General features: G+C 37.3%; 4 protein-coding genes across 4 annotated transcripts in view; 3 read left to right on the forward strand and 1 right to left on the reverse strand.

Moving 5' to 3' along the window:
* The window catches only part of LOC139947222 (pyridoxal kinase-like), an 84,076-nt gene that overhangs the window by 57,548 nt on the left and 5,517 nt on the right, over window positions 1-21,011 (reverse strand). The window lies entirely within an intron of this gene.
* LOC139947477 (uncharacterized) lies at window positions 1,537-7,105 on the forward strand. Its single transcript, XM_071945401.1, has 3 exons — window positions 1,537-1,637; window positions 2,273-2,478; window positions 2,684-7,105. Exons 2-3 carry the CDS (start codon window positions 2,281-2,283, stop codon window positions 4,373-4,375), a joined length of 1,890 nt encoding a protein of 629 aa, XP_071801502.1. The 5' UTR covers window positions 1,537-1,637; window positions 2,273-2,280; the 3' UTR covers window positions 4,376-7,105.
* On the forward strand, window positions 7,428-12,538 carry LOC139947232 (uncharacterized). Its single transcript, XM_071945110.1, has 3 exons — window positions 7,428-7,582; window positions 8,209-8,414; window positions 9,652-12,538. The coding sequence occupies exons 2-3, from the start codon at window positions 8,217-8,219 to the stop codon at window positions 11,350-11,352; spliced, it is 1,899 nt and encodes a 632-aa protein (XP_071801211.1). The 5' UTR covers window positions 7,428-7,582; window positions 8,209-8,216; the 3' UTR covers window positions 11,353-12,538.
* LOC139947231 (uncharacterized) lies at window positions 14,202-20,717 on the forward strand. Its single transcript, XM_071945108.1, has 3 exons — window positions 14,202-14,354; window positions 14,725-14,930; window positions 16,814-20,717. The coding sequence occupies exons 2-3, from the start codon at window positions 14,733-14,735 to the stop codon at window positions 18,515-18,517; spliced, it is 1,902 nt and encodes a 633-aa protein (XP_071801209.1). The 5' UTR covers window positions 14,202-14,354; window positions 14,725-14,732; the 3' UTR covers window positions 18,518-20,717.

Consider the following 21,011-nt stretch of genomic DNA (forward strand, 5'->3'; position numbering starts at 1 on the left):
AAGTGCATTTTAACACTGGATGGTATGCAAGAATTTGCAGGTGCTTATTTATGCTTCATGCAATCAAAACAGATTGGTACTCTATTATTAGTAAGCGTTGTATGAGCATCGCATTTAATTTGACCATTCTCAAAATAGTGCCCAATGATGTGACAGAAAATGAAAATGTACACTCAGACTTCATGCTCCCCCGTATTATTTTGGAAACTGCATTGTTTTTTTTTAAAAGCATTCTATAGGTGTTTTGGTCTTAGAAGCATTAGATTATTTGATTTGGGTTTTATTTTTGTTTTAGAAGCATTCAATTGTTTTTGGGGTCTTAGAAGCATAAGATTGTTTGATTTTTTTTTTTTTTTTTGGGGGGGGGGGGTTTCACTTAGAAGCATTCATTTTTTTGATTGTTTTTCTGTTGATTGTTCAACTGTTTTGGGGTTTAGAAGCATTTAATTTGGTTCCATTGTTTTAATCCAATAAAAATGTTCAAACGTAAAGTATACTTTTGAAAAGTATACTTTACCTTTAAACATTTTGTATCAATATGAAATCATTCATCATACCTGTACACTTGTTAAAAAAAACTTGATTTCTAACTTTTAACTGAAGTTACAAACACTGCTTGTATGTAAGTAAATGACGTTTTACTTGGAAATACTTTTAGTTTTGTAAGAAAGTGTAATAAAGAATGCATCATGCATTTTGAAAATAAAAGATGGAAAAGCTGATCAAAGAATTAATACATTGCAGCGGTTAAATTTTTGTGACAATTGTGCCATTGCATCTTGTTCACCAAAAGCGTATATATATATATATATATATTAAAATAATCTTCATACCAAGGATCCATTCTGTATGGTCGAGAGGAGATCACATGGGCATGTTTAAATGTGTGAAATATAAACATGGTGAGAAGTGTTTCAACATAATGCGTGGCACGCAAGAATATAAAATCAGGTAATAATTGCTGACAAACAATTGAAAATGTATGTACAGTACTACTTGTACTTTCCATACATTACAAAGTACAGTGAACTTGAAAGCGTAAACTTTTGTTGTTGTTGCTGGATTAAAAACATTGACAACAAAGTGAAAAATGTGTTTACTTCGAAACCATGGCTTGGCTTCAGCTACCACGTAGGATCACTCGGTTATTTTGAAAACATGCCATTTCAGTAAGGGACTTCAATTAGGAAGGCAGAGCACTGCAGCCAGAGCCAAAACCATAGGTTTTAAGCATGAATGTGGCACTCTGAAAGACTGGCATCCAGACCGAGATTATTGTTCATTGCGTGACTAGGTACATTTGTACAGGTAGGAGGAAATAACATGCATGGGTGTTTTTGTTCAAAATCAATTCATGCTAGAATATGCAAACTCATAAAATGAGGTTGTTTTGTCTGAATGGTTTGACATTACAAGTGAAGTATGACATTTCTCATCAAGGGAACCCCCTTTTAGGAATAGATTGAGCAATAACAGCTCAACTTTTACATAAAAAAGACCAACAGACTTTATAACTTTCAGAACTCAATCCAGGCTTCTACACTGACAACAGAAAGAAAATAAACTTCCAATAGTAACTCAAACACATCACATAAATATTTAGGATTGGTTTATGAAAACAGTACTTTGACTTCAAGGTGAGTATTCAAAGTTTTTGAAAAGCCAAGAGTTAACTTCATGCTTTAAAGGCAGAAGTAATTTTCCATAAATTTGATTTTGAGACCTCAGATTTAGAATTTGAGGTCTCGAAATCAAGCATCTGAAAGCACACAAAGGCATTTTTTCTTTCATTTTTATCTCGCAACTTCGACGACCGATTGAGCTCAACTTTTCACAGGTTTGTTGTTTTATGCATATGTTGAGATACAGCAAGTGAGAAGACTGATCTTTGACAATTACCAATAGTTTCCAGTGTCTTTAAAACAAATAAATTCAAACATGTGTTCCTAAAGTGGATTTAAATCAACTACCAGATGTATCAAATTATGGATAAATTAAAAAGAAACCACAACGGAAACTGGCTGGATAAATTTCAACTAATTTTGCATTTAACAAAGAAAAGTTGACTAGATCAGGACTAGATCAGGACAACTGCAAACTTCGGATTAATAGTGGTTTACCAACTGAACTATATCTAGCACTATGTCAGCGACCTGGCCCTCTTATTAAAAAAACTTTGTTCAGGGGTTGCCAGTCAGAAGCCGTTCAAGGAGTAACTGCCATATTTTTAGAGATAATTTAAGTTAATTTTGTTTCTCTTTTTGTGTCTTAGAAATAAACATGGACGTTCAGTGTGGACATTGCTGGCGTTGTGAAGATCAACTGGAACAGACCATTCACTGTCCTGATTGCAAGATGGCGGAGTATTGTAGCTCAACATGTGAAGAAAGAGACAGAGCTAGACATAGGAGTAGAGAGTGCCCTTTATTTGGAACAAGATCATGCAACAAATGCAACAAGAAGGGTACAATGAAAGAGGTATGTTGGTAAAAGGACTGGAGAAATTTCCATCACCAACGGCTCCTAGAACATGAATTTTGAAAGTTGAAATAACCCAACAAAATTAATTTTCTTTTGGATTAGGACCGGTATTTTGTTTTCTCTGGTTTTGATAAATAACAATTGGGAACTTTTTATTTGAATAACACTATAATCACTTCACATTCTTAACTCTTTCTTTCAGTGTGGAGGTTGCAACATAGCATGGTACTGTAACAGAGAGTGTCAAAGAAGAGACTGGGTCAACCATAAAGATTTTTGCATCAAGGCCAAGGAAGAAATCAAATCAACAGCAGCTCAAATTAGACAACTGCACTTCACAATGCGTACAGACAGACTTGGTGGTTTCCCTTACTATTTTGGAAACACTATTGCCAAAGACTTCCTTCAACTTGATAACAATGAATGGTCTGATGGGTCAATAAAGAAAACTAACTTGAACAGGGGCTATCATATTTTGTCAGCTGGTTGCGGAGACTTGTGCAACACTGTTTTGACTATTGCTTCCCTTCCTGCCAGGTACCAGGGAAATCTTTACATCACTCTCAATGACTTTGACCCGTTTGTCATGGCAAGGAATGTCTTGTTTCTCTTTATGTTGGTTCGGTTTGCAGACACTGAGGGAATTGAGAGCAGTCTGACTACCATCTGGTACTCAGTTCACATTACAAAGAAAGAGTATGACTTGATCAAGACCAGCTTGGATGAGCTCGTTCAGATGACCCCTCAAAGTCTCACAGAGGTCACTCAAGGGTTGGTCAAAGTTCAAGATGAAGATCTTGCAGTCATGAGTCAAGTTTGGGACAAATGGAGATCACTTGAATGCCAACGAGGGAAACCATCCTCAATCAATCTCAGAAAACAAAGAAAAACTGCATTTGAGAACCATATACAGGAGTATGGAAAGTATTCTTTAACCAATCGCTTGCCGCCTTCTAAAGTTAAAGAACAGATGGATGAATGGTTTGACCATGGATTGTTCCTACCACAAGAAACAAAACAAACATCAATGTCTTTTGATAACCCAACACTGACAGGACGTAGAGCTGAATCAGCTCCAGGTTATGAACTCTTAATGACATTTGAAAATGCACCAAAAGCAAGACCAAATGATTATGCATTTGTGTACTGCATCAGACCAGATTCACATCCCTTTAAAGTGTGGGATTGCTTGAGAGTGAGGGAGTCCGAGACCAGACCCTACCCAACCCCTATGGTGATGTACCACAACTACATCACAAAACTCCTCCAGAAAGTCAACAGTTTCATCCAGAAAGGAAAACTTAACATCCAAGTTTCTTTGGCCAACTGTATGGACTTTCCTCCGATACATCAGTCTCTCAAGATGTCAACCTATGACAGGATCTTCACATCCAATGTTGGTGACTTCATCGGTTTTGCCAAGCTTTTACAACTGTTCAAACCACTTCTAAATTCAAGTAACCACTACTCAGTACTTGTTACTGAGACAATAAACTGGACACAATTTCTACCTCAGGCTGTCTGTCAACCTGGGAACACAGAACATGCATCTTGCATTGCATCATACTGCCTGGACACAGGCAGGGATTCTGAAGAGCTTATGAACAATGTTGATATTGGAATTCATACCTGGGGGGACTACTTTGATAATGCCCCTTACTTTCTTGCATATCTGCGTGCACAAATCATGGCAGGGGGTCTTGGGGTACCACCATTGACCAATGTGCCTTCATTTGGTGAAGTGATGAAGTACAATGGTCTAGAAATGCGTGACTTTCGTAAGAAGCTGAATCGTCTTGTTCCATTTCAGTATCGAATCAATGCTCGTGACTTGACTCTGATATATCTCTGTGACAGAGCAGTGGAGTGGTTTCTGCCACACACTGATGGCTAAAGGGCAAATGAAGTTCGACATAAGTTCAATATAGCTTAAAATCTGATTGGGTGCATGTAGATCTTACATATCAATGTAAAACGTTGTACTAACAAAACTGACAAGGAATATTTAATGAGGATTGAAGCATGGAGGTAGAAAAGTGGCAAAATGTGCATTTACTCTAAAGCAATCGCACAACATCGATAAAGAGTTGCCCAAAGGCCCGCACTTCGTGTATCACAACTTCTATATAAAATAACAAACCTGTAAAAATTTAGGCTCAATCGGTCATCGGAGTTGGGAGAAAATAACGGAGAAACCCACCCTTGTTCCCGCACGTTTGGCCGTGTAATGACAAATACATCCGTTACTCTCGATATCGAAAATTGATAATTGTTTTATTTAAGGTTTTCTCAAAAAGTAAAGCATTCCATGGAATAATATTTCAAGGGAAGTCTTTCACCATTACCTTCTGTAAATCCTGTAAGTTATTTGTTAATCTGTGAACTTTTAATTTTTCTTCTGTTCAGAAATGTCCAATGGCTTTAAGTGCTTAGCTTCAATTATTGATATGGAAGTCAAAGCGTTTCAAAAAAGCCTTATAAATAATCATGGCACCTGGGCTAACCTTTTTTCATTCAGTCACATGCAAGTAAAGAGTTCAGCCTGGCAAGTTGCTTTGTGCAAAGTTTGTGACAAGTGCATTCTACTTGATTCAATTAAACCTGGAGTAAAGAGTGACCAAACACACCTTTTAGGATTGGAGACATACATTTAATCATGTTCATTATATTCCAATGACACAATGACCTGTAGAAACAATATTATACAAATAATGAATGTTTATGAGTGCTATGGTGCGAATATGTTCATGAGTTGAAAGATGTTCTATTCAACAAGGCGGAGCTGAGTTGAATGGAACATTCCATCTTTCAACAAATGAACATATTTGCACTATTGCACAAATGAAAAACATTCCAAGTACAGTAGATCTTTGTCATTTTGATTGGAGGGTAAAACTTTCAAAATAAACAAAGGAAAGCGTAGGCCTACAATTTCTAACTGGAAATTACACCCATTTTGTTTGGGTCGGTCTGTCTGACAATGTGCGTTCAGCTATTTTGAGACACGCAGAAGCCGAATGCTATGTGCCTCAGCGTGCAATAGTACTTTTTGATGGAACGAAAAATGCACACTGAGTGACGTAGTACTATGCTATAGTACTTTTATTTGCTATCACGTGACGGACAATCCTCCAATCAAATGGCAAGAATCTGCTTGAGTGTTATATAAACTAAAAAAAAAATATTAAAATAGATGTTAAATTTGCATCAGGGATAAAGAAGTTTAATTTTGGTTTTTACCCATACACCGATGTGTGTTACCACTATGTACTCAGTACTTTCCCGAGTCCTATGAAAAATATCACAGGCGTATTACTAACAATTGTTGCTTTAATAACAATCTGATAAAAACCAGATTTCAAGTTATAGTATTTAGACTGAATTCAACCTGCAGGAACATCTTCAGTTACAAAGGTCTAATCTTTGTGGACAAACAATCTGTAGAATTGAAACTCTGTTAAGTTTGCTTTTGTAGCCTAATAGGTTTATCTAAACAAGTACGCCTTGCATGCTTTAGTAATTAATAACAATGCATTTTGTGGTGAAGGGTCAAACGCAGTAACTAATTTTAACTGTCTGTCAGATATTTTTATGCTTTATTATCCAAACTGCTAGTTAATATTTGATGGTGATGGGTTATTAATGTTGGAACTAAGAGAGTTATTGTAATTAATTTTATTTGTTTATTTGTTTCAATGATGACTATAATTATAACCTTATTAGCACTTTTTTATAAAATCGATACAAAGCGCTTAAGCAATACAAAAGCAACCAAACAAAAGGGGTACAAAAACTACCCGTTTTTACAAACAATAACAATGCAATGTGTTTGAATTACAATCTGATAAAAACAATCTTAAGACTGATACTGTTTGTGTGCAAAGAAGGTCTTACTTATTAACCACAATTATGGTCTACTTTTTATTTGCAGTGAAATAGGAACAGTTAAACCAAAGGCTTGTTATTGTGAGCTTTGAACAGGACCCCTAAGTGTATGAATTGAAATCTTCCCCAAACCAATGGTGTAAAATATGTTGTTGTTATTGTAGTCAATTGTATGCCAATACTTGATCAAAGTTACTTTACTTCCTCATTTTTTACTTCCTCAAATTTTTAAATTGTGCATTCATGCCTACAGTTTCTACTCCTTGTTAAGTCAGAGTTTTTTGTCTTGTAATTTTTAATAATAATGAATTGTCAGTTTTATCAAATGTTTATCAAATTTAATCAAATTTTATCTTTTTTGTGCATTCATGCCTGGAGCTTTTCTTCTCTTCTTTTAAGTCTGTGTTTTTTGTTTTTTGTCATTGTTAACAATAATGAATGTAAACACGCCAATTTTAGTCTTTTTAACTTCTGTCGTGTATTTTGTGATATTTTTAATAAACCATAATGAATTGAAGAAAAAAAAATTGAATTGAATTTAGGAAGAAGTTTCACGCATGCTAGATAGAGCTCAAGTTTAAACTATACGCAGAAACAATTTTCCCCCTTTAAATTGTATACTGAAAAGGGGTCAAAGATGAATAAAGATGAAATGAAAAACTGCTGAGTTTAAGAGAATAAAATATCAAGGTCTTTGGCAAACATATTTCAGTTTCCTTGGTTGTTCATTCAGGCTCAACTTTGTTAAGCCCTCCCATAAAAAATACTCTACAATGTTGAATTAGATCTTTTCAAAATTAAATTCAATAGTAAATTTGACACTGAACAAAATTTGTATTTTTATAAGAATCTATGAGAATGACAATGAATAGTGTGTTATCAACGCCCTAAATATTTGTTTAGCAACATGGTACTTTTTATTATGAGGCTCATTGTGTTGTTTACATTGCATGAGAAAATGTCAACACCCTAAAGTGTGGTGGCGCTATACAGCCAAGGTCAATGCTACTGTACAACTGTACACATGGGGAAATACCCAGCACAGTGCAATAACAACCAGGGCTGATACATGGTGCTACATGTCCATGACTCCTTCTTCATATGTATGGATGTTTTTTGTGTGTGCAATAAACCAACTAGAAGTCGACAACAATGCGCTCATGATAATTCATCTGGAGATCTGTATTAACTGACCCATTTAAAAAGATTATACCAGGTGAGTAGGAAAATTGCAAGTTTTTGTTTAAATCGTTGTTAATGTGTAAAATTTGTGTTTCAGTATAAGAAAAGTGTGTGTTTTCTATTTTTTTTAATTTTTATTAAATGAATGCTAAGGTGTTGAATAAGTAATAACTTTAATTTTAAACAAAAAACAGTGAGCATATATTCAGAATTTGTACTCAGTGCCATTTTTTTACAGAAGTTATTATAGCGATGCTTGTTTTAGTGTTTCCTTATTCTTAAGGCAAGACAGACTTTGAATGTTTTCTTTGAAAAAGCAAATGATACAATGTAGGTAGAAAACATCTCAAAAGTGTGGTTAAATTTAGCAAAACTAAGGCCTGCGCTAAACATCGCACTTTTGCCGAGCCGAACTCAAATGTTTTCAATTCGATTCGACACGGCAAGAGCGCGATGTTTGTCACCGCGTCGTGCTGCTACCGCGTAGCACGGCAGGGCTTGCCATGCCACACGGAAGTGCCGAACTTAAATAAAAGGTTTGCACTAAACGTCGCTCTTTTGTCAAATTTAATTCCTAATTTTATTTGAGTTCGACACGACAAAAGTGCGACGTTTAGCGCAGGCCTTAATGTATTACTATTTTTTGTCTTTGTTTCTAAGAAATAAACATGGACGTTCAGCGTGGACATTGCTGGCGTTGTGAAGTTCAACTGGAACAGACCATTCACTGTCCTGATTGCAAGATGGCGGAGTATTGTAGCTCAACATGTGAAGAAAGAGACAGAGCTAGACATAGGAGTAGAGAGTGCCCATTATTTGGAACAAGATCATGCAACAAATGCAATAAGAAGGGTACAATGAAAGAGGTATGTTGTGAATTGGGAAAGTTCAAGACAAGATTCTCACATATTGTCATGAATGCTGAATATAAGTCAAGCTCAATTCCTTACATCATAAAACTTAATGTGATGAATTGGGGACTATGGGCCACTAGGTGGCAGCAGACATACCAGAGTCTAATAGTTTACGTTGTTAAAACACTGGGTAGATTTTTGCTGTGCATACACAGAGAGCAAGTTCTAGTGCTCACATTTAGTCGACTACTGACCAGCAATGAACATGCGCAGTGACGCACTCACTCTAACGACTCGTTTGGAACCTTTGTCAACCATCGGTACCACTGTATTCAACACTCCATTGCCTTCCGTACCACTGGTTCCCTTCTGCCCTTTACAAATATTAGTATTGAACAGGCTGTTGGGACCAGTGAAGAAACCATGGGCATGAGGCTGGTTCCAAAAATGGTCTACCACAGCAGTCAACCAATGGTCGACCAGCCTGGATTTTAGTCAAAATAGTCAATCTTTAGTTAACCTTGGTGCACAATCGAACTTGCTAATAGTCTTGGTAGAACGCCAGTATTCTCAAAACTACAACTAACACCCTCAGAATAAAGGGAACAAATGTTATAAAACATTTTTTCATTGGTTTACCTCATTGAAACTGAATCTTCGTTCACGTTCCTTGAATACCATACTTGCAGACTGTCTGGTTCCCCAAATCTTTAAAATGTTTTGAGCACACTTTATTTTCATAAATAAAGTGAGAATTGGAGGGTTTTAAAACATCTATCAAAAACGTCTATTTTTATGTCTCTTTTTTTTTATTTAAGAAGTGTATCAAACATTCTCTATATCCTATCTAATGCGCTGCGTTCTTGACGTAGTGGCACTATACAAATGCCCTATATGTATGTTTGTATGTATGACTCTGTGTGTAAATTAATATTATGTGCATCTAAGTCATGTGCATGCTAAAAAATATGCACAATAATGCAAAAGAAGGGCACAGTCTAGAAGCATGTTTTAAAAACTTCTCAAGCACCAAGAAAAGATTTGTTTGAAGGATCGGTTTTGTCAAACCTTATACTTTGATAGCTTTGAAATACTGCATTGAAACTTCTTGTTTACAGTGTGGAGGTTGCAACATTACATGGTGCTATTGTTTGATGTTTTCTCTGGTTTTGATAAATAACAACTGTGATTTTTTATTGGAAAAAAATGAATACACTAACCACTTCAAAATACTATCTATTTCTTTCAGTGTGGAGGTTGCAACATAGCATGGTACTGTAACAGAGAGTGTCAAAGTAGTGATTGGGTCAACCATAAAGGTTTTTGCATCAAGGCCAAGGAAGACATCAAATCAACAGCAGCTCAAATTGGACTATTAAACTTCAGAATGCAAAGAGACAGACAGGGTGGTTCCCCTTATTATTTGGGAAACACTATTGCCAAAGACTTCTTGCAACTTGATACCAATGAATGGTCTGATGGGTCAATAAAGAAAACTGACTTGAACAAAGATTATCATATATTGTCAGCTGGTTGCGGAGACTTACGCAACACTGTCTTGACAGCAGCTTCCCTTCCTGCCAGGTACCAGGGAAGTCTTTACGTCACTCTCAATGACTTTGACCCTTTTGTCATGGCAAGGAATGTCTTGTTTCTCTTTATGTTGGTTCGGTTTGCAGGCACTGAGGGAATTGAGAGCAGTCTGACTACCATCTGGTACTCAGTTCACATTGCAAAGAAAGAGTATGACTTGATCAAGACCAGCTTGGATGAGCTCATTCAGATGACCCCTCAAAGTCTCACAGAGGTCACTCAAGGGTTGGTCAAAGTTAAAGATGAAGATCTTTCAGACATGAGTCAAGTTTGGGACAAATGGAGATCCTTAGAATGCCAACGAAAGATACAATCCTCAATAAATCTCAGAAAACAAAGACAAACTGCATTTGAGAAATTTAAACAAAAGCATGGGGATCATGTTAAGTATTTTTATACCAATCCTTTACAGTCACCTGCTGTTAAAAAGCAAACTGAAGAATGGTTTGACCATGGTTTGTTCCTCCCCAAAGAGACGAAACAAGGGACAATGTCATTTGATAACCCAACACTAACGGGACGTGGAGCTTCAGCAGCTCCAGGTTATGAAACGCTAGTTAGGGATCGGAATGCACCAAAGGCAAGCCCAAAAGATTTTGCCTTTGTGTACTGCATCAGACCAGATTCACATCCTTTCAAAGTGTGGGATTGCTTGAGAGTGAGGGAGTCCGAGACCAGACCCTACCCAACCCCTATGGTGATGTACCACAACTACATCACAAAACTCCTACAGAAAGTAAAAAGTCTAATCCAGCAGAGAAGACTTTACATCCAAGTTTCTCTGGCCAACTCTATGGATTTTCCTTCAAATCACAAGTCTCTTAAGATGTCCAACTATGACCGCATCTTCACATCCAATCTTGCTGACTATATTGGTTTTGCCAAGCTTTTACAAAACTTCAAACCCCTTCTTAACCAAAGTAACTGCTCCTCAGTAATTGTTACTGAAACAATTAACTGGGTTGAATTTCTACCTCAGGCTCTCTGTAAACCTGACCACAAAGAATATCAAAGATGTCTTGTAGCATATTGTCTGGATACAGGCAGAGATTTAAAAAATCTTATGCGTAAATTTGATATTGGACTCCATACCTGGATGGACTACTATGATAGTTCCCCTTACTTTCTTGCATATCTGCGTGCACAAATTATGGGTGGGGGTTTCGGGGTACCACCATTGACTAAAGTGCCTTCATTTGGCGAAGTGATGAAGTACAATGGTCTAGAAATGTGTGACTTTCGTAAGAAGCTAAATCGTCTTGTTCCATTTCAGTATCGAGTCAATGCTCGTGATTTGAATGTTATAAATGCAACTGATAGAGCAGTGGAGTGGTGTCTACCACACACTGATGGCTAAGTTTAACAAAGCTTGGCGTATATTTAGTGTTGATTTCTGATGTAAATCTTATTTTAATACCCCTGAAAAGATGCACTGTCACATAACAAGCAGTGATGAAGTTGGACTTTTGAAAATCAGATAAGCAGTGTCTTATATGCAGGACATTAGCTAATTTGACTGAACCTGTCAACCTGTAGCAACAACTTCATGTTTAAGTCAAAAAAGTAGCAAAACAGCTGTGAAATTGAATTTTGCTTTTGAAGTTTTTGGCTTTTGGAGAAATACAATGATGTTTATGTAATACGTTAGTATGCCTGATGAATAGTGTCATTAATTGCAATTGCCTAATAAACAAATGTATTAGATTATAGATTTGGTAGCCTTTGGTAGCCGAGTCAATACTAAATTAAGCTACACTTGTTCATACTGTACATGTATTTCGTGATGGTTGAGAGTGTAATGACGTGGCAACTGAAGTAGTCTTTGGACTTGATTTGTTTATTTGCTTTATGTAAAATACTCAAGAGTATTTTAGTTATTAACCATGATCATTTATTAATATTAATTTGTAGTAAAATGAAAATAGTTTAACAATGGCATGCAGTACTCTCCAACATGTAAAAATAAAGCTTGGCACTTTGCCATGCTTTCTATGGCACCCGCCACATTTACGAATTTGCCACCAAGTTTTGAAAATCAATCCTGCTACGCTTTTCCCCACTTTTTTTTGTTTTAAGTTCATGCATTTTATGAGTGTTCAAATGCAATCTTTATAAAAAAAATATTGGTTAAATGGTCAAGAGGAAAAGTCATCAAGGAACATCTCGGAGCATCACCGGGATCACAAAGCGAGTCCAAGCAATATTTTCCCTGCATAGGTACCCCCACCCCTCCCCATCCCTTCAGTGCAACGCTTGAATTTCTTAAGTTGAAGATTAATTTTGGTTTTTTACCCATACACCGATGTGTGTTAGTACTGTATACTCAGTACTTCCCGAGTCCTGTGAAAAAAAATATCACAGGCATGTTACTCGGGTGGGATTCGAACCCACGACCCTTGCAATTCTAGAGCAGTGTCTTACCAACTAGACTACCGAGGTTGCCCGGCAGCTAGAGGCAGTTTGAATCCTATGTTTTGGCAGCGGGTACCGCAACGATATAATAGATGTTAAATTTGCATCGGGGATAAAGAATATTAATTTTGGTTTTTTTTTTTCACAGGACTCGGGAAGTACTGAGTATACAGTACTAACACACATCGGTGTATGGGTAAAAAAACCAAAATTAATATTCTTTATCCCCGATGCAAATTTAACATCTATTATAAGTTGAAGATGTTGAGCAAGTGGCCTTATAACTCATCAACTTCTTTATAGGTGCCAATGGACCAATTCAAACCTGAATTCATAAATACTTCAATACAAGAAATAGGAGAAATAATGACAAATAAAAACAAAGATTTTTTTCCCTTCAGATTTCCTCTCAGAAATGTTATGTCAAGCAACAAAGCAATCCTCAGTAGCATGCCTACATGTATATCAGTGATAACTAAAAACCAGATGTGATATTGAAGCACCATATGAGAGTATTTTCACATCTCTTGAAAACATCTGCCCTTTGCTCTCCATTTATCATCGCGACAGCCGACTCGGGAAATTGGACGCCGCAACAAAACTTACTCCCACCATCTGTAAGAAACTGGTTGGTCAGGGTGCCTTTGGTTATAGCGGCCCCAACCTATGGAACAAACTCCCCTCAGAAATCCGCCAGTCTGACTCAATCATGACATTCAAAAAACTGTTGAAGACCGAACTGTTCAGAGCCCACTAATTTGTTTATTGTTAAATCTCTTTCTGTTCAGCGCCTTGATCTAGAGTCTAGGATATGTGCGCTTTATAAGAACTTTGTATTATTATTATTATTATTATTATGAACCTGTTGTAGTTTTTCTCTTAAAAACCCCCAATAAATTTGACTTTTTTCCCTCGAAACAATGATGTACCATCCCTTTGAATCTTTCATTGTTATTGTAGTAATTTATAAGGAATCATCAGTCAATTACATGTCAATACTTTGAATAGAAATTATTCTCATAAGGCTCAAGTTACAAGCACGCTTGAATGTTTGCATAAAATTACGTAGGAAAAATATTTTGTTCAGAAAAAGTAATTATTTAAGGAATTAATCAATTAGACTGTGTAATAAGAAGGCAGTCAGTTATTGATGAGGATAAAGTGAGAAGCTGCTGAATATATGAGAATAAAATATAAAGGTCTTTGTCAATCAATTAACAATTTTCTTGATTGTTCATTCTGGCTCCACTTTGTCAAAGAATTTGGGTACTTTTTGAAGGACACAAAACACATACCAGTTCTGGTAAATACATTGTAAGCTAAAAAACTATTTTCATCTCACTGAGACGCAAACTAATTTTGTCACATCGTTTTACTCATTTCTCAAAAACTACAGCACCTCAGCAAGTTATAATTTGTGGAAAGCTTTCTACCATCATTATCTTCAAGCCGTGCAAGTTTAATGTAAATCTGTGGACATTGTGTTTTGTGTTACAAAAAGTACCCTCAAAGAGTATGTATGAAACATTACATAAACATATCAACAGAACGGCAAAAACCAAGCTTTGGTGATAATGTAGCATTTACTTTTCAAAAGTCAAATTGACACTAATAACAACTCATTGTTTGGGTACAGATTATGACTGGGGTGGCATTATTAAATTGTCCATGGTGGCGCTATACAGTCCAGATGGTAAATTATACTGTAAGGGGAATTCCCAGCACAGTGCAATGGCAATGTGCAATAAATGTGCAATAAATGTGCAACGGCATTGTGCAATAAATGTGCAACAATTTCCCAGTCACACAAGGGAACTTCAAGACATGTGTGAAGCTTCAATTCCATTTGCCACACCCTTGACATTCTGTTAAGTTCTCATTTAAACCAAAGGTAGACTTCTCTGATTTGAGGACTCAACTCCAGTTTTGTGTAAAGAATCATAAAAGGTGAGTAGAATTTTTTCTAAATATGGGGGGTTTTGGGGTTTTTTTTCTTCTTATTTACAATTAATGACTGCTGAATATTGAATTACTTTAATTTAAAACAAATATATTTGAAAATGTATTTAGGATTTGTATTCAGTACTTTATTATCATACATCGAACAGTATATCTTTAAACTATTATTAGATTTCCATTATTCCTAAATAAACAAAATTTCTTCTTTTCAAAACCAACTGATAGGAAGAAAATATTTCAAAATTCTGCTTAATAAAATAACAATAAAACAAATACAAAATGGCCAACCAGTGACAAAGAACCAAATTTATCCTTCCACTGTGAATAAATTCAGGATTTTTTTGTCTTTGTTTCTTAGAAATAAACATGGACGTTCAGCGTGGACATTGCTGGCGTTGTGAAGTTCAACTGGAACAGACCATTCACTGTCCTGATTGCAAGATGGCGGAGTATTGTAGCTCAACATGTGAACACAGAGACAGAGTTAGACATAGGAGTAGAGAGTGCCCTTTATTTGGAACAAGATCATGCAACAAATGCAACAAGAAGGGTACAATGAAAGAGGTATGTTGTGAATTGGGAAATTGCAAGACAAATTTCTCACATACTGTCATGAAAGCTTATGTCAAGCTCAATTCCTTACTTCATAAAATTTAATGTGATGAATAAGGACTATGGGCCACTTGGTTGCAGCAGATATAAAAGCTAATTTTCCATTGTCAAAAACTGGGTAGGTTTGGGCATATGCACAGCCCTGCAATACTACAACTGACACCCTCTACATAAAGGAGTTATTTACTTCAAACATTTTATAACAAAACATATTTTATTGGTTTCATAAAGTCCCTGCACACTGTTGGGTTCACAGATCTTGTTAATCTATGTTAATAAGTAAAATAATTAGTGCACTCTCAACATTTGCAAAACAATGCGAAAACGGGCACAGTCTAGTCTACAATCCCGGCCATATCTCGTTGGGCCCCCTGCCCCCTTTCAGTGTTGGTTCCAATTGCCGATTGTGTTCTGAGTTACAGTCAACATTGAGCGGGGGGCGGGGGACAAATGTTTTGAATGTGAATGGGAAGTGCACAGGGAATTGTTGTTGTATACAACGTTAGGAAAGGGTGGCCCAAGCATTTTGGCCGGGATTGTCTGAAGGTATTTTAGCCCGTCCAAAACGTCATTGCTTTTCACTCTGAGACGACAATGACGATTCCTGGCACGACCGCTTGCGGCTGCGCACAAAAATAATGTACCTGTCCAACTTTTTTGGTTGCGTTCATGTCTGACGGTTCACCACATGGTTCGCCATAGCATTTTGACTGCTAACTTAGCGTAAATTTGTTTTTCTCCAACACGAAAAGGCCATTGACAGTCCACAAACAACACATAACCTGTTGATATTCTTTTCAACCACCTCATTCATTTTTGGGACACGAACTCAAACGGTTAACCCTTGATACCAAAATATAAAAGAAATTTAATTAATTTCCTTATTTACTTTACTACGGTGAACCGTGTAGACTTGATCCAAGCCTGCTATCGTCACTTTTAGCCAACTTGATAGCCAATACATTATTGCCGCAAATAGAGCCCTATTGTTAGATTGGCCCATGATAGCTAATCTGTGGGGGCGTTTTTCATGTCTCATACAGAGGAATAACTGCCACCTCAGACTTGAAATCAAGTCTATGGACGCTGATCATCGCTGCGCTTGACTTTTTATGCGACTCAATGACCAGTGAAATTGCTAAGAGAAACGCTTAAATAAATATCAGTCGAAGCTAAACGGACTCCAGGATGGTCAGAAAGCCGTTTTTTGTTATTATCTTATTTGTATCACCTTACTCGCCATACAATTAATATTAATCGCTTATACCCATTCTTGTATTTTTCAAGTGCATTTCCAATGTTACTATTTTACTGATTTGCACTTTTCCTGCAAGAAAACATAATTTACTGTCAATGCCCATCATAGTCAGCACCCCCCCCCCCACACCACCCCAAACAAAAATACTTGCTGATTTGAAATATGTTTTAGTGCCCCTGTCAGTTATGAATCCACATCCACTGTCTTTGGACATTCACAGCCCTTTAAATGCATTATTTGATCATTTAAAAACGGGAAAAAAATTACGAAATTAACTCAGACCATCCCGGCCATATCTCGTTGGGCCCCCTGCCCCCTTTCAGTGTTGGTTCCAATTGCCAATTGTGTTCTGAGTAACAGTCAACATTGAGCGGGGGGCGGGGGACAAATGTTTTGAATGTGAATGGGAAGTGCACAGGGAATTGTTGTTGTATACAGCGTTAGGAAAGGGTGGCCCAAGCATTTTGGCCGGGATTGTAGACTGTTTCAGCAACTTTTCAAAGATTGGTAGTGGCAGTAAATTTATACTCAGATAGCTTTCAAAAACTGCAATGAAACTTTTACTTCTTTTTTTCAGTGTGGAGGTTGCAACTATGCATGGTACTGTAACAAAGAGTGTCAAAGAAGTGATTGGGCCAACCATAAAGATGTTTGCATCAAGGCCAAGGACAACATAAAATCAACAGCAGCTCAAATTGGACTATTAAACTCCAGAATGCAAAGAGACAGACTTGGTGGTTCCCCTTATTATTTTGGAAACACTATTGCCAAAGACTTCCTTCAACTTGACAACAATGAATGGTCTGATGGGTCAATAAAGAACACTGACTTGAACAGGGACTATCATATTTTGTCAGCTGGTTGCGGAGACTTACGCAACACTGTCTTGACAGCCGCTTCCCTTCCTGCCAGGTACCAAGGAAGTCTTTACATCACTCTCAATGACTTTGACCCTTTTGTCATGGCAAGGAATGTCTTATTTCTCTTTATGTTGGTTCGGTTTGCAGACACTGAGGGAATTGAGAGCAGTCTGACTACCATCTGGTACTCAGTTCACATTACAAAGAAAGAGTATGACCTGATCAAGACCAGCTTGGATGAGCTCATTCAGATGACCCCTCAAAGTCTCACAGAGGTCACTCAAGGGTTGGTCAAAGTTCAAGGGGAAGATCTTGCAGACATGAGTCAAGTTTGGGACAAATGGAGATCCTTAGAATGCCAACGAAAGACACAATCCTCAATAAATCTCAGAAAACAAAGAAAAACTGTGTTTGAGAAATTTAAACAGCAGCATGGGGAGGGCGTTAAGTATTGTTATACCAATTATTTACAGTCATCTGATGTTAAAAAGCAAACTGATAAATGGTTTGACCATGGGTTATTCCTCCCCACTGAGAGGAAACAAATGACAATGTCATTTGATAACCCAACACTAACGGGACGTGGAGCTTCAGCAGCTCCAGGTTATGAAACTAGGCTAGTTTTGGATTGGAATGCACCAAAGGCAAGCCCAAAAGATTTTGCCTTTGAGTACTGCATCAGACCAGATTCACATCCTTTCAAAGTGTGGGATTGCTTGAGAGTGAGGGAGTCCGAGACCAGACCCTACCCAACCCATATGGTGATGTACCACAACTACATCACAAACCTGATACAAAAAGTCAAACATCTAATTCAGCAGAGAAGACTTTACATCCAAGTTTCTCTGGCCAATTCTATGGACTTTCCTTCAATTCATAAGTCTCTTAAGATGTCCAACTATGACCGCATCTTCACATCCAATCTTGCTGACTATATTGGTTTTGGGAAGCTTCTACAAATATTTAAACCCCTTCTTCATCTGAGAAACAGTTCCTCAGTACTTGTTACTGAGACAATAAACTGGATTGAATTTCTACCTCAGGCTTTCTGTAAACCTGGGACCAAAGAATTTTCACAATGCTTTGTAGGATATTGTCAGGATACGGGCAGAGATTTTAAAAATCTTATGCGTAAATTTGATATTGGACCTCAAGTCTACCTAGAATACTTTGATAATACCCCTTACTTTCTTGCATATCTGCGTGCACAAATCATGGCAGGGGGTGTTGGGGTACAACCATTGACTAATGTGCCATCATTTGGTGAAGTGATGAAATACAATGGTCTAGAAATGCGCGACTTTCGTAAGAAACTGAATAATCTTGTTTCATTTCAGTATAGAATCAACAATCGTGATATGACTCTGATAAATGCAACTGACAGAGCAGTGGAGTGGTATATACCACATACTGATGGCTAAATCATATGCAATTATCAAGAACCAGCCGTCGATTTCACCAAACTCTTCCTAACTTAGGATTAATCTTAGGACTTAGGATGAGTAAAGTTCCGTACCCATAAACAATAGGACGCATTGAACCCATCCTAAGTCACAAAACGCTAGGATTAATCCTAGCGTTTCGTGAAATCGGCTGCTGGCCTCAGTGTATTTATATGGATTCCCATTTATACCTTCCGTTAAAACATTCAAAACTCTTGCATAAGTTGAGAGCAATTCTGACAGTTTAGCCTCAGCTCACCTCGACTCTGCATTGAGTTTCGTACTTGCACACTAAAGTTTCAAACTGTTGCATGGAAATTTCAAACTTGTGCCAGCCAAAAATGTGGCTTACAGACTTAAATGGGGCTTTGGACTCTGTACAATCATCGGATAACACCCATCTTTTGAATCAAAGAGGTTAATTTTTGTTTAACTAAGGGAATAAAGGGGTAGCGACGAGTTCTTCAACGGCCATTTAAAACCGGCAGGGTCGGCGGCCGTGTGATAAAGGCCCAAGCCGAAGGTTTTAAATGACATTTAAGAACGAGGCACTACTCTTTTATTCCCATTCATAAATGCCCTTTTGTTAAAAACGTTAAAAAAATACAGTTTAACCAAACTTTAACCAAACTTTGTGAAGAATCTGTTCGATGCGTGTGGGTCGTGTGTACGCCCGTGCTAAGATTACGCGAGCGCGCTAAGATTACGCGCTGTTACTATAGCTATGAATTGCGATCCACGTGATAATCTTGCGCGCCGACACGCGGAAGCCAGCTTGTTATAAACAGCTCCAGCTGGTCATTATCAAAGGTTTAAACACCCTCCACGTAAACATGGTCATGTGATCTTCTGTCAACCAATCATTACAATGACAATATTAATAGTTATGTGTTAGACTCTTGCCTTACAGGAAAAGCTTTAAGTCCACTCTTTCTGTCAAGATCATGAAGTGCTCCTCAGAAAACTAGCTGTAATGTCGTTATTGCATGTGATCTATGGCATTGAATGGTTGGGTGTCCATCTGTTTGATTTGTGGTAACACCATGTAATAATATTAAATGTAGAATAGTTCTTATAGAATCTTACTCTGTTACTGAATTAGATATCTCACTAGCTGGAGAAGATTCAGAGTTCAGATAAAGTGTCTTCTTCTGTGGATCAAGGTTTTCTTGAAAATATATTCATGATAAAACGCATTGACGTTATTGTAGATATACTATTCTTATACTTTACTAGTGTGGAGTGAGAAACATCGGTCTTTATTCACTAGCGTGGAGTGAGAAACAATGGTCTCTCCATTTGGACCAGCCTGCTCTAGTCCATATTATTGGATTTGTTCTTAAAAATTCTATAAAGCCTTTGTGCTATCGATCTTGGCTGTGCTTCGTGGTCATAATGGGTTGATGTGGCCGGCAGCCAAAGCGCCCTTGCATGCCTGCTTCTCTAACCTTCCCAATCAGCCCCTCCAAATTGTTATTATTGTTATTATTATTTACCATATCAACAAGCCATTTGATGACGATTTCGTGATGGACTTTAATGGATGAATTTGTCGGAAAAAACAAACGTGGAGTGGGATACATTGGTTTCAACATTTCGACTCTATTAATTGATGCTGTAAAAACCTTTTGCACTTTATCAATGTTATTACTGTATTGTATTGTAATAATGAGCCATTCAATGTTTAGAGAAGGATTTGTGGGAACTGCATATATAATTCATCGTCTATAGGCCGTATTGAATATGACGTCACCGTTCAAATATCTGCCCTACAAGATGGCGTCTGCGAGCTTGTGCGTGTGTTTGTGCGTGCCGTAGAAATCAAACCGGGAACATTGCGTGCTGCCTGTTTCTTTGATGTACGCGTTTAGACGCGCATACGGTTTGACCTACAAGATGGCGACTTTCATAGCAGCAAAGGGGTTATTCAATACTGTCTATAAACAAATCTGAATCAAATGTCACAAAGAATTGTATTATACTAATATCAGCATGTCTTAGTTCTTAGTCAGTGTTTTAGATTATATATTAAATTCTTTCTCAGACATTGTTAAGATTGGTTGCTTTTATTAAATTGTTTGTTCATGTCACTTTTTCCGCAAAGTCTTGTCAACGTTTGTACAATATTATGTGAGGGGCCCAAATGATCGGCTGTACTAGCTGGGCCACCCTTGTTAAAGATGGCTTCAATAAAACAAGTAAAACAATATATGACGTTTGTCTGTCCATCAAACTTTATGGCATGTGAGGGCTTAGCGGTCAAGCACACTGGTTTATTCAAATGTGAGTTTCAGTCCAGTTATGACACTGGTGTTCATGAGGAAAACACTTAATCACTGATGATTCGTCTTAAATGGCACTTAAAGACTCATGTAAAGACTAAGGTCATGTGTATTGTGCAATGCACATTGAAGAACCAAGTTACATCGCTAAGAGAAGGGGTTTGCCCCTGTGTTTCTCACAGCGGCTGCTG

This window comes from Asterias amurensis, chromosome 14 (assembly GCF_032118995.1).
Source record: "Asterias amurensis chromosome 14, ASM3211899v1".
In the NCBI taxonomy this organism is placed as follows: Eukaryota; Metazoa; Echinodermata; class Asteroidea; order Forcipulatida; family Asteriidae; genus Asterias; species Asterias amurensis.

What these genes read in the sequence shown, in the direction of transcription:
- LOC139947477 (XM_071945401.1), top strand. Translation starts at nt 2,281, where the DNA reads ATGGACGTTCAGTGTGGACATTGCTGGCGTTGTGAAGATCAACTGGAA. An exon ending in AGAAGGGTACAATGAAAGAG is followed by an intron (nt 2,479 to 2,683) that starts GTATGTTGGTAA and finishes TCTTTCTTTCAG; the next exon opens with TGTGGAGGTTGCAACATAGC.
- LOC139947232 (XM_071945110.1), top strand. Translation starts at nt 8,217, where the DNA reads ATGGACGTTCAGCGTGGACATTGCTGGCGTTGTGAAGTTCAACTGGAA. An exon ending in AGAAGGGTACAATGAAAGAG is followed by an intron (nt 8,415 to 9,651) that starts GTATGTTGTGAA and finishes TATTTCTTTCAG; the next exon opens with TGTGGAGGTTGCAACATAGC.
- LOC139947231 (XM_071945108.1), top strand. Translation starts at nt 14,733, where the DNA reads ATGGACGTTCAGCGTGGACATTGCTGGCGTTGTGAAGTTCAACTGGAA. An exon ending in AGAAGGGTACAATGAAAGAG is followed by an intron (nt 14,931 to 16,813) that starts GTATGTTGTGAA and finishes TCTTTTTTTCAG; the next exon opens with TGTGGAGGTTGCAACTATGC.